The sequence below is a fragment of the Typha angustifolia genome, chromosome 15, assembly GCF_048772165.1.
Source record: "Typha angustifolia cultivar Huaian chromosome 15, ASM4877216v1, whole genome shotgun sequence".
NCBI lineage: Eukaryota > Viridiplantae > Streptophyta > Magnoliopsida > Poales > Typhaceae > Typha > Typha angustifolia.
Window position 1 is genome coordinate 19,817,153 of NC_133253.1, and position 13,108 is coordinate 19,830,260.

Below are 13,108 nucleotides of genomic sequence, written 5' to 3' on the forward strand. Positions count from 1 at the left end.
TTAAAATTATCATTGCAGTTAGTTTTTGGTAAAGTATTCTAAACAGATGGTTAGTGGGTAAACTATTTATAGCTGATATGGTATAATGTTAGATAGTTTTAAAGTTTTTAAAATAATTTATACAACAGTAAAGAAGTTTAGTTTCTAGTGTGATTAGTTATATTTAACTAATTGACCCCTTATTTTAATAGAGTTCAATCATTTCAGCATTAATGATACCTACTTATCATAAGCCTATGTCATCATTCCATCTGGATTCTTTGGTTTGATGGTTTTCAAAAAGTCCATAGATTGCTCCAGCAAAGTATCCAAAGTTGGTTAAATGCTTGGACTGTCAACATTATTATATTACTCATTAAAGTTCATATTGTGGGTTCTTGTATTTATTTTCCATCTGTATCTTTTTAAACTCTAAAAGTGAAATTTTTATGTATACCTCTTAAAATATTTAGTTTTGAAGAGTTATCAATAGTAAAACAGTAAGTTTCTTTTTTCTCATTTAATAATATAATGATGAAAATACCTTTGCATTCATATTTATTATTTCATCTATTTGATATTTTAATGTATAAAAATATAATTAATAGGGTTTGAAGGGTATTCACGTAAAAATGATATTTAAAAGGATATATGTAAAAAGCCTCTAATATCAACCAGATTTAATTATTGGTAACTCTCCTCTAATTTCATACAATATTAAGCAACAGGATGTTTATATTTACAAATATAAACATACTATGGTTATCACACAACAAACCTCGAAGATCCAAAAACGCAAATCTACAAATAGATCAACAGCACCCAAAAATTAAAAGAAAAAAAAAGCGAATAAAAATTTCGTCTCCCAACTTTAATTGGAAGGGTAGCCATCAAATATTGGTCACCGTTCCAATAAGATCAAACACCAAATTTGTCGTATCAATCGGATAGAGTCCTCTCTAAGCTCCCCTCCTTGCAGTACCGCAGCTCGAGCGAGACCTGCCTCTCCATCTGGATATGCCGATAAAAATTGGCGATAAACATCTCAGCCTTCTTATCGATGTCATCTCCGGATAAGTTATCGCTCAACGACCTCGTGATCTCCGAAGCCGAGCTCGTGCTCCTCGATATAACCGAGCTCGTAGTTCTCGAAGGCCCAAAGGAAGAGCCCAATTCGTAGTAGTCCGAGTCCACCGTGCAATCGAGCAGGCTCGGTTGGGCCTTGAAGCTTAGCTGACGAGGCCCGGGAGACGAGGCCATGATGGAAGACAGCATCCATTTGGTAGCATTGAAGGATAGCAAGAGCTTTACCTTCTGAATCGCCTTTCTGAGGCGGCTAAGGAGAAGAAACCTTTTGGGAGCCATGATTGAAAGAGCTTTGGAGGTTGGTAGATAGAGGAAGCTACTTGGATTTAAGAAGTTGCCGAGGAGCTAAGGAAAGAGACGTGCAAGAGACGAAGACTGTCGGATAGAGAGATCAGTCAAATTAGTACGCGTTTTCGAGTTAAAATGCTTATCGAGGAAGTTAATGCAAGCGTTAGGATGATTTGATCGGGAATGTTCAACGGTTCCATTGAACGACGTCGTCTTCTGGTGCCTGGGCCAAAGTAATGAGAGGATCGTTGTTATCCTCTCTTTACCGGTTTACGGGTCTAAATGCAAACCCATTAGCCTACTATACCATGTTGCCATCAGGGCCGTCCGATCTTCGCGGTTCTCTGGATAAGTACCTCTCCCCGCCCAATAGGGTTTCTTCCAAAACCCTACTCGGCGGCGACAATGGTGAAGGGGCGACAAGGCGAACGCGTCAGGTGTGCACTCTAAACCCCAACTCTGGCCCTAGATTCGCCTCCTCCTCTTCGTCTTCGTCTAATTCCGATCTAATGCAGGTTGTACGTCCGCGGCACGATCCTTGGCTACAAGAGGTAGCTCGGTATCTTCTTCAAATTCTCATTTTTTTTTCTAGCCTTTTGCGATCTCTATTTGTTTTTCTTTTACTTAATTGATTGCTTTTTATTGCGATTATTTTTTGGGGGACCAGATCGAAGTCAAACCAGTATGAAACTACATCGCTCGTCCAAATCGAAGGGGTGAACACGAAGGAGGAAGTATCTTGGTACTGCGGGAAGAGGATGGCGTACATCTACAAGGCCAAGACGAAGACGAAGGGAAGCCACTACCGTTGTATATGGGGTAAAGTCGCTCGCCCACACGGCAATAGCGGCGTCGTCCGGGCCAAGTTCAAGTCTAACTTGCCTCCTGAATCCATGGTATTAATCCGATCTCGTGCTCGTTTGTTCTAGTTCATGAATACTGTTAAGGTTTTCTTACTTGTTGTCCGTTGTGTCGTTTTCAGGGTGGCAAGGTCAGAGTTTTCATGTACCCCAGCAACATATGAGGTGAACTTCTTTTGCTAGCAGTTGATAATGTGTATGTCATATCTATTTCATGGACCAGTTGCATTCTCATGAAAATGTTTGAGATGTATGTCATATGTTAGAGAAAACAAGAACATATTTATTTATTTTACAATGTTGTTGCAATCCAAACCTACATAAGTAAAGTTCATAAAATGTGGAACTCTTAGCGGAAGGCAACTACTATAGACTATGTATACATTTAGTTATGTGAGCAACGACCATCAGCTATGTCCAATATGCATTGAAAGTTCTGGCACATGAAGAAAGCTAGAAGTTCAGTTAGCCATGTCATCTTCTATGTGGAGTATTTTTTAGCTTAGTTTGAAATTTAAAACCTTCTTCCTGGTACATAGTATTAGGAATTTAATTTGTTCAGTTTAGTATTTGAATGTCAATTCTGAAAATTGTTGAGCCATTGAAGTACTTTTCAATTAAGGTCTAACTTCTATCTTCTAACATTAGCAAAATACTCTTTGTTCGTAGTCAGTTTAGACTAATTTTATCATACTCAGATTGGCTGACTACAGTTCATTGACCTGTTTTCCATTTACTTTGGGCTGCTAATATTTCTGGAACAACTAATATTTCAAAAATGATTATCATGATATCCTTGTATGGAGATAGGTTTGAATATGAGCCACTATATCACACTGTTATTTAGTGACCTCCTTTTCTTTTTGAGTTTTTTCTTTTAATCAACAAAATGGTACTAGATGCGAATATTCCTTCCTGTATGAAAACAAGGCATAGAGCTGATCATCAGGTTTTTTGGGACTAGCTAGGCTGGCTATTTGTTAACCAAACTGCCCACCAAGGTTCTGGTCTGGGCCAGATTTATGCTGGGCTAGAAGTTCTAGCCCAATATCGCTGACAGGTCGGAACTTTATATGGGCTTAGACTGGGGGTGCAGGTGGGCTGCTCGGGCTACATGAGAAAAGAAAGAAGGGAGAAGGAAGGGGAGTGGATGAACTAGAAAATAAAAAAGAAGCTCAATGCCCGTAGAGGAAGAAGAGAGAGGTAAAGGAGAAGATTGAAGAGGGGATGAAAAATAAGAGAGGAAGAAAGCTAGAGACTAGGAGGAGGAGATGAGAGGAGGAAGAAAGTGAAATGAACTAGGGATAGGGCTATTTGGTTCTGCACTGAGAGAGGAGAAAGAAGAGAGGGGAAAGAGAAGGAACCGGGAAGGAGAACTAGAAAAGATAAGATGGGTTTCAGTGGAAGGGCAGGGGGCTTATGCCGTATCACCTAATTTCAAATCAGGCCCTGGCTGAGCTGGATCGAAGTTTGGTTCAGGCTGGGTTAGCTTGATCCAGTCGGTGCAGCTTTCTTTCATCAGCTCTACAAGGAAACTGTGGAGTGAGATTTTCCCTGAAGGCCTTACAGAAGAAACATGCTAGAGATAACCCTTTCACTGTAGTGCTTCTCTTTTCTTTTTCTGTGGGTTTCTGAAGTGAACAAGGGTTGTTTTCATTATACCATGAAAGACCATTGTTTTAGTGCTAAGAAACTAATATTATACGTGAGCCCAAACAGATAATTGCTTTCAGATGCTTGATTGCATTAAGATTTGTCGCTTCCAATTTCAGCACTGATCGTTTTATTTATTCTTCTTGTGGTTCAGGTACTTTTAATGACTTTCCATACTTTAGTTGCAATGAGGAGGTGCAGATGTGTCATCTTGGGTTGTGCGTGATGCTATGTTGGTAGCTAAATGGAATTTATATGTTGGTTACCCATTGTTTGATTTGAAATTGGTGCCATATTGTTGGTCCATTTATTGTTTCAAACTTGTGAATTTTTGCTTAGAGGAAGTTGATCTCATTTAACTATATTATGCACATTATAATCCCATTTTCCTCTTTGCTTAGATTTCTGTAGTTTCCAATATGAAATGTGCTGCTGACAATTGAAGGAAGCGATCTGGTTAGGATCCCCCACAGCCATGCAAGCGTGATTCTTACTCAAGGTTGGAGTAATGATTCGGTACACAGACTGACTATTTATTAAAGAAAAATTTAATTCATTCATAAACTAAGGGGGGCATAGCTGACAATATGAGAACTATTTGTTAATATAAGGGGCTCAAATTATAAATATTACAAAGATAGGATGTAAATCGGAAATTCTGCTAAATGAAAATTTCAAAAAAAAAAAGAGGACTGGTTTATCTTTATAAATTAAGAGTATACTTTTCAGTTAAATTTTTAGATGAATATACAATTTAATAATTATGTTATGGTAGAATACTTGGTAGATTTTGAATTCGCATCGTGCGACTTGTTTAAAAGGATTAAATTCAATCTCGTGTCACGGCCACTTAAACTCATCCAAACGATATCCCTGCAGCATATGATTAAGTGCAGCCACACCTTTGTCGTGCACCAATCCATCTAATGATTAGGACCGTGGAGCCTACGAAGAGAGCTACCTTTTACTCTCGCTAAAAGATTGACTTCAATCTTCGCATCGAATGGTTTTGTATTCATTCTCCGAGCCGTCCAAAATCATTTAAGCCTGTTGCCCTCCAATCCCATATCACTTAGGAACAAGCCGCCACTCTTCTGTTGTTCACCTTTTCCATAGGGAGTTTTCAGAGATTGTGGCCTCTTTGTTTGTTGGGTTACCTTCATAAGCTTGGTTTGGCCATTTGATCCTTCTTGGATGGCTAATATGTCCGTTGGTTCATCGACCCAATTCTGCAATTAAAATTCGAATTCCAATACTAAATGGTACATTGTGCTAATTCTTTTCTTCAGGTAGGTCGTGTAAGTTTGGTAGGCCTTCTTATAGACCCGCGAGTGCAATATGATTCTTAAATTTCCTTTGTGGTGGAAATCAATGCCACGTAGGACTATGCGTTCCTATCATTAATAAGCGTGTAAGTTTAACTAGGTCCGAAACTTTCTTAATTCTTAATTGGGGACGGACCAAGCCGGATGTTAGGATGTTGCGGACCATGTCCATGTGGTCCCCACCCTTTATTTTCTTATCTCCACTTGTGGATTTACACGTGTCGATATTCGGTGGACGTCCCTAGCACACCCACTACGCCACCCACTCCAATCGCCGACTTTTCTATACCACGGTAGGTGTGGTGGACCCAACACGGGGCCATTCTGATCATCCAACGGTCCAGATCGCTAAGCTCCTGTCTCAAGAGTGCCAAGTGCGAACGATGCCCGTACCTACCAAAGGATCGCGGACTTAGTGACGCCGTCCTGACGTCAGCCCAACTCGAACCAGTCCACCCTCCCCGCCCGTGGTAGGTAAGCGCTGACCCGATCGGTCCAACTCGACCTGTTTTTGGATATCAATGGATGGATGCCTTCTAATGTTAAATCCAACGGGAGATCGCGTCTCCGGATATAAATATAAGTGATATGATTAATGCTGCTCGTGGCTGGACCAAATCGGCTTATGCGCGTGGTAGGTGAGTCGCTAAGGTCGGATGTAAACCCAAAAGCCGCGACTCTAAGTGTTCTCAGTCAAAAGCACATCGCATTCTCACCAACTCTCTCAAACATTTCTCCCTATTCTTCTACCTAACATTTGCTACAATTACATCTATGTCCCCAACAACCCCCATCTATATTATACCTTCCACCTCCCTTGCTCTCCTTAGCAGGATTTGGTACCTTCCACCCGATACAGCAAAAAGAATAAAACGAACGAGAGCTCAAGCTTAGACCCAACCCTTACCCTCCTCCTATCCGAGAAAAATGGGCTCTTACTCGCCATCGGAGGATATCATATTCCGCTCCAAGCTCCCGGATATTTACATCCCCGATAACCTCGCTCTCCACGACTACTGCTTCGAGCATCTCGAAGCGCGCCGAGATCGCCCTTGCCTCATCGACGGAGCCACCGACACCGTCCTCTCCTATGGCGAGGTAGACCTCCTCTCCCGGCGCGCCGCTGCAGGACTCCACCGCCTCGGCCTCCGGCGAGGGCAGACCCTCATGCTACTCCTACCCAACTCCACGGAATTCGCTCTCGCCTTCCTCGCAGCCTCCCGCCTCGGCGCCGCCGCCACCACCAGCAACCCACTCTACACACCCGCCGAGATCGCCAAGCAAGCGACCGCCTCCGCCGCTGCGTTCATCATCACCGAGCCTTGCTTCGTCTCTAAGGTCGTGATAGTTATTCTGCTTCTGCTTCAAAATTAAGCTTAAGCTATTAAGTAGCTGTGTTTTAATGTTTAATGTTTTATATTATAGGTTGAAAGCCTCAATATCCCCATCATCACCATTGGCGACGGCGAGACCCCCAACGGCTGCGTCGCCTTCTCCGAGGTCCTCGCCGCCGACGAGTCCTCAGCTCCTGAGGTGGACGTCTCCCCCACCGACGTGGTCGCCCTTCCCTACTCCTCCGGCACCACCGGCTTACCCAAAGGCGTCATGCTAACACACCGTGGACAAGTAACAAGCGTAGCCCAACAAGTCGACGGGGATAACCCCAACTTATACTTCAGCGAGGAGGATGTTATCCTATGCGTGCTCCCCTTATTCCACATATACTCCCTCAACTCCGTGTTGCTATGCGGTCTAAGGGCCGGGGCGGCGATACTTATCATGAAGAGGTTCGACGCCGTCAAGCTTACGGAGTTAGTGGAGAAGTACCGCGTCACGGTGGCGCCGTTCGTGCCGCCGATCGTGGTGGAGTTGGCGAAGAACCACGCCGTCGACCGATACGATCTGTCGTCGATTAGGATCGTCATGTCTGGGGCGGCGCCGATGGGGAAGGAGCTGCAGGATACGTTGCGGGCTAAGATCCCGAATGCTAAGCTCGGCCAGGTACGTCGTAATGGTTCTAATTCCCCTGCAAGTTTATTAAATGGTTAGTAGAAATTAATTACAACTAGTGAATGTGTGTCTAGTTATAAGTTAGCAAGCGGAACCTACAGAAGAAAGGTTCCGATACGGTAGATTCCATCTATGCACTAAAAAGTCATGCTCAATTGTTGCTACCCAATGAACACGTGCCAAGCACGTGATTCTAGGACATCCTTACAACTATGAGCCACAAATTGTTTACTAAGAAGGTTTTCTAAAATGAAATGGTTGACCTTGTCTCAATTGACTTTGTTGTTCAATCCAACGGTCCCACATGGGGGGTTGCAAGGTGACTCACAGTCCACCCTGCCGACAAGCAAGCTAGTATTAGTTGGAAAATTGTTCTCTTGGTATTATTTTGAACTGCAATTAATCATACATTATTTGGCTTATTAATCTCACAGGGTTATGGGATGACCGAAGCTGGCCCAGTTCTATCGATGTGTTTAGCATTCGCCAAGGAGCCATTTGAAGTTAAATCCGGATCATGCGGCACCGTTGTTAGAAACGCAGAGCTTAAGATTGTTGATCCCGAGACAGGCGTATCCCTCCCAAGAAACCAACCCGGAGAAATTTGCATTAGGGGAAAACAAATTATGAAAGGTACAATAGTTGCCTTTCTGTTTATTTATTTATATATTTATCCAAACAACTAGTGGTGTTAGTGGTGCTTCCACCAATTGCTTCGTCATGCAGGCTATACACTAGTGTTCTCCATCATAGCATCAATGACAACAGGCAAAGTATTTTAATTTCTTGGTGTGTTTCTTCATACAGGCTACCTCAATGACCCAGAGGCCACACACCGAACCATTGATAAGGAGGGATGGCTGCACACCGGAGACGTCGGCTTCGTTGACGACGACGACGAAATCTTCATCGTTGATCGGCTGAAGGAGCTCATCAAGTACAAGGGATTCCAAGTAGCCCCTGCTGAGCTTGAAGCCATGCTCATTGCCAACGCCAAGATCGCAGATGCTGCTGTTGTCCCGTAAGTGGACTCCATCACTTAGTTAATTAATTCCTAATGCTAAATTATTTGTTAATTATTCTAATCTTTTTTCTGCGTGCGACTTTGTTTAGGATGAAGGATGATCTCTGTGGTGAGATCCCTGTAGCATTCATTGTTAAATCGAACGGTTCAGATATCACAGAGGATGAGATCAAGCAGTACATCTCAAAGCAGGTTGGAAAACGCTACAAACTATGCCTCATTAATAATTATATCTCCATTAAGATGATCCAGTGATACTAATTAAAGTTGTCTGTAACTTATCTCAGGTGGTCTTCTACAAGAGGTTACACAAGGTATTCTTCGTCGAGTCCATTCCCAAGGCGCCTTCTGGCAAGATCCTGAGGAAGGATCTTAGAGCGAAGCTTGCAGCTGGATATCCCAACACTCGCCATTGATGCTTCCACTACTTCCAAGTTCCAATCGTACCTTATTCCCTTTTTCTTTTCTTTTTCTTTTTCTTTTTCTTTTTCTTTTTTTTTTGGGATAAGATTTGCGTTTCTTCCAAAAGTGTCCCCGGGGATTCAGCATTCTTGAGAATTTGGGTGCTGTGAGCCTCAGCTGCGAAGGGCACTTTCGCCACTCAATTTAGACGTCTTTGTTGTTGGTGCTGCTTATAAATATTTATATAAGCAAGGGGTGATATGTGATATAGCAAATGTATACGAATAACAATTACGACTATTGAGTTCAAATTATGTCGAGATAGCAATACTTAATCTTGGGCCGGGGATGCCATTCCCATAGTTGGGCCTTATGTATGCACCCTGCACCCTGGTTTACAAAGATATAGAGATACCTGCAGTTAAACGTGTTACATAATAAAGATTGTTTTTAAAGGAGAGAAATGGAAACTTAATACACACATTACGAACCTTAGCCCCAGAAACGTGATTGATGATTCGCTCTCGAAGTCAGTGTAATATCGAGAGAATACTTGTAAAAGATTCCTGACTTTGATGACTAATCATTCTCACTCCAGAAGTTATTTAGCTGAGTTTGCCAACTAATTTGGAACCTCTCATATTAGCTCGACATTTTAATTCAATTATTGGGAAGCATTTTTTATTCTGGTAATCATGGGCAGAGTGTTTCAAAATTAATTTTGATGGGGGTTGTTAGATGGTGAAGTGTATAAATTTCGGCACGTGTGTTTTTTATACGGGAGGAATCAAACGACGCTATCGCAGAATTGGGCAAAGACATATATTATAGGACCAAAGAAGCCCAAAAGGAGAGAAGAAAAGGGTATAGGAGATAATAGGATGCCGCGTCGCTGTCATTTAATAATGGCAGCCTATAAATTGGCTCCACCTGTCCCAATCAACTGTCAGCTGTACGAAAGGGACAAGGACCCCAACTGTCGAATCCACAGTTCCTGCAGCGTGGATATATTCCGGATCTTGTCCCTCTGACAACTAAGAATCCTTTCTTCTGTTCATATTAATTTCGTGCCGCGACTACCTTATTCACACAATCATACTCCATTTCTTTCCTGCTCTCTCCTTATATGTCTTACCTTTTTAGTTCCAGCCAAGCACTTTGTTTGAATTTAGCATCCATTTGGTTTGCGTTTAGGCAAACATATTGAAATAATTCAGAAACTCGTAATATGGTTCAATAATTAAATATTTTTTTATTTTTTTATACTTAACTAAATTTATTTTTAAAAACTTAAAATTAAAAAGATAAGATCAACTAATTTAGTTTCGGACTTAATCTCAAACCAAACAATTTTAATAGAAAAAACAAAAAAAAAATGATATTGATAATTGCACCTGATTCTAAGTGATAATAGATCAGCTTAGCTTTATCCATTTTTTCCCCATTTAAAATAAACTAAGTAGAGGAGGAAATAATTTATTTAATTTTCTAATTATACTTACATTTCGTTCAACTATCACCATTTTTGCTTACATTTTCTAACTTAATATTTATTTCATGACATATAGATCTACTCAGCTATTGAAAATATTTCAATAGTTCAGATGGTCTGTGTATTAAAAAAAATTCAAGAGAGATACATAAATAATAGTGATAATTCAAGAGGATTAAGTGTAACTATCAAAGAATAATGCTTTATATATATATATATCCGATCCTAAGAAGTTATATACTACCATTGATGTATAGAATTTTCTATATTTATGTCTTCATATAATGTTATGAATTGGCCTAATCCGATCCGCAACGGTTCTAGACTCCTTGAAACTCGTAACTTTCGAAGGAATCTGTGAACAATCTAACCGATAGATCCTTCTGAATTTTAGATATGTTGTTAATCTTGGAGAGAGCTTTCTACGAAATCCAATACCATTGAATTTAAATGGTTAGATATCAAGTTATCGACCCAATAGTGACCGAATGTCAATTAGATCCTAGCTTGGTAGCCCTCCAATGGCTAGATAGATACTAGGTTTACTTCTTGATGTGAAGGAAGAAAAGTTGATGTAGAAGATGGTGGTTACAAGTTAGAAGAGGCCAACCAAAGACTTAGGCAGTAGAAGAAGGGAGGAGGGAGAGGGCGCTAATGGCTAGAGACAAGTTGAGAGAGACATAAAGGCTAAAACTAATTCAATTATCCAAAATAAATTTAAATTAGAGTTTTCTTAACATATTTATAGAGGTTCACTCTAAGAACTCATCAACTGAGTTAAACAACTCTAAACAATCCAAACAAAACCCACACTTTCATCGTGATGCGTTCGAACGTAGAATTTTCGTTCTCTGTCGGTGCGAACGTATGCAAGCGTTTGAACGGTCCAATTCTATTCGAACGCGCAATTTGTGCCTTTTGTTTTACGAACGTGTGTAGGCGTTTGCATCTCCGTTCGAACGCGGCTCGACAAAAATGCTTTTATTACTTCTAACAAACTCAACTAGATATATAGGCTCATCCGAATGAACTTAATGCCACGTGTGGCTAATATGGATCGAATCGTATCATATAAATATTGTTCCCATGCTCAAACTATATATATATATAAAAGGGTGTCAAAATAGCTCGACAACTCGTCACCAGCTCAATATTAGCTCAAGATCTAAATAATTCAAGCTAAGCTCAAATTTTTTTTTCTTGAAGAAATAATCGAGCCAAGCTGAACTAGACCTAAGTTACTCGAGCTCGATTCGATTAATACTTATTTTTGTAGCTTATATATATATATACTCTAAAAAGTGAAAGCCTTCGTGAGACGTCACCTAGATAGATCTCCTCTTTTAAAATTGCCTCCACCAGTTGAGCTATGCTAATTTCTTAGTTAAGATTATCAAAGAAGATGATGCAGTGTAGATTAGTGCCGACTAATTCTACTAGTTCCTTGAGTCTCAAAGTGTGTCGGATGCCTCCCTCATTAATATTTAGAGTTGTCAAGCTCAACGAGCAGCTCGAGTCCGACTCGACTGAAGCTCGAGTCCGACTCGACTCTGTTAGAGTTAAGCCGAGCCCGAGTCGCTAAAATTGGTTCAAAATTAATATCGAGCCGAGCCTAAGCTGAAGCCAGCTTGATATGCTTGATATAAAAGGGTGCCGCCTCGTCTTCCACTATGGTGCGCCTCCTCCTCCTTCTACAGTTGCGGTGGCCTGCCTCCTCCTCTTCTTTCTTCTTCTTTTGCATCAACGGTGTCGCCTCCTCCTCCTTTGGCAGCAACAAGCCGCCAGCAGTGCCGCTTCCTCCTCCTTCGGCAGTGGCAAGCCACTGCGGTGCCCCACCGCCTCCTCCTCCTCCTCCTCCTCCTCCTCTTTCTTCTTCTTCTTCTTCTTCTTTGGCTCGACTTGGGCTCGATCTTGCTTGGTCCAGCTCGATGTGGCTCAGCTTGAATAAGATTTGATGATATGTTTATTTTAGGCTCGAGCTCAGTCTGGCTCAACTCATTTACACCCCTATTAATATGAAAGAGATCGCTGATAAGATCCAACAGCTCAATGGCCGCGTCCACCTTAAAAGCTCAATCTCAAGTCCTTCCTCAAACTTGAGGATTTTCACAATTATCTACATCAAATCCTTTTATTCTTGTAAATTCTTTATAAAAGTAATTTTATATTTTTAACAAATTTTAGGCAATAACTACTATGTGAACAATTTCACATAGCCTTTCATGGCCAACTATACACTCATGATGAGCTTGTGGGGGTACATTGAGAATGCCACCTTAACGTTTGCCAATGGTGAGGCCTCGCTCCACCGAAACTTTTTAGGTAAGCACATGTAGTACTTGAAAGTCCCCATTTTATTCCCTCTTCTCTTTTCTTTTTTTAATTTATTTTATCTAGCTTCATTTCTTCTCGTCCAAATCTATTTTGCTTCTCCATGAACTATGTAGCCACCAAACAGTTTGTTGTGCTAAGAAGTTGAGCTCAGTTGTCGAGGTAGTATCCAGTTTGAGCGGAGCTTGAGTTGAAAAAACAAATTATGTTCGAGACAAGCTAAGCCGAGCCGAGCCAAGCTAACCCAAGCTTGCTTGAACTTAAATTGTTTACACCTCTAATACATCTGGGTTCCCACTTACATGTGCTGTAAATTACAATCGAAAGGATCTACTATGAATGATTCCAAATCCAAGTTTGTGGCTCCAACGCTTGTATCAATCCGTAGCTAATAACTAGGTTGAAGCACATGCGGTATTAGAGAATGGACCACAAGAAGCCGACTAAAAACGGCGCCCCAACCATAAGATTAGACACCTTATCCAAGTATATAATTTTCATAATTATTAAAAAAAACTTAAGAATGAGACACATTAATATAACGCGTGTTGTTTTATATGAGCAGTATCTCGTGTATCATTGTTGATTGACTGGTACCAATATATATATATATATATCAGCTATTTATGTGTGAAATAATCATCATGGGCCCTCGGCG

At 41.0% G+C, this 13,108-nt stretch overlaps 3 protein-coding genes across 4 annotated transcripts; 2 read left to right on the forward strand and 1 right to left on the reverse strand.

The window, feature by feature from the left end:
• Window positions 1-645: 645 nt before the first annotated feature.
• Window positions 646-1,383, reverse strand: LOC140779513 (uncharacterized). The gene has a single exon (XM_073124598.1). The coding sequence runs from the start codon at window positions 1,342-1,344 to the stop codon at window positions 919-921; it is 426 nt and encodes a 141-aa protein (XP_072980699.1). The 5' UTR covers window positions 1,345-1,383; the 3' UTR covers window positions 646-918.
• A 206-nt stretch (window positions 1,384-1,589) lies between these two features.
• On the forward strand, window positions 1,590-4,266 carry LOC140779511 (large ribosomal subunit protein eL33w). Of its 2 annotated transcripts, none has more exons than XM_073124596.1 (5): window positions 1,590-1,790; window positions 1,869-1,912; window positions 2,021-2,249; window positions 2,336-2,378; window positions 4,021-4,266. In XM_073124596.1, the coding sequence occupies exons 1-4, from the start codon at window positions 1,590-1,592 to the stop codon at window positions 2,375-2,377; spliced, it is 516 nt and encodes a 171-aa protein (XP_072980697.1). In that variant the 3' UTR covers window position 2,378; window positions 4,021-4,266. The 2 variants fall into 2 exon arrangements, with proteins under 2 accessions (XP_072980697.1, XP_072980698.1); XM_073124597.1 differs by having other exon boundaries at window positions 1,615-1,790; window positions 1,869-1,904.
• Window positions 4,267-6,013: 1,747 nt separating this feature from the next.
• LOC140778111 (4-coumarate-CoA ligase 1-like) lies at window positions 6,014-9,085 on the forward strand. Its single transcript, XM_073122672.1, has 6 exons — window positions 6,014-6,529; window positions 6,617-7,192; window positions 7,636-7,834; window positions 8,009-8,222; window positions 8,315-8,417; window positions 8,513-9,085. Exons 1-6 carry the CDS (start codon window positions 6,119-6,121, stop codon window positions 8,639-8,641), a joined length of 1,632 nt encoding a protein of 543 aa, XP_072978773.1. The 5' UTR covers window positions 6,014-6,118; the 3' UTR covers window positions 8,642-9,085.
• Window positions 9,086-13,108: the final 4,023 nt, after the last annotated feature.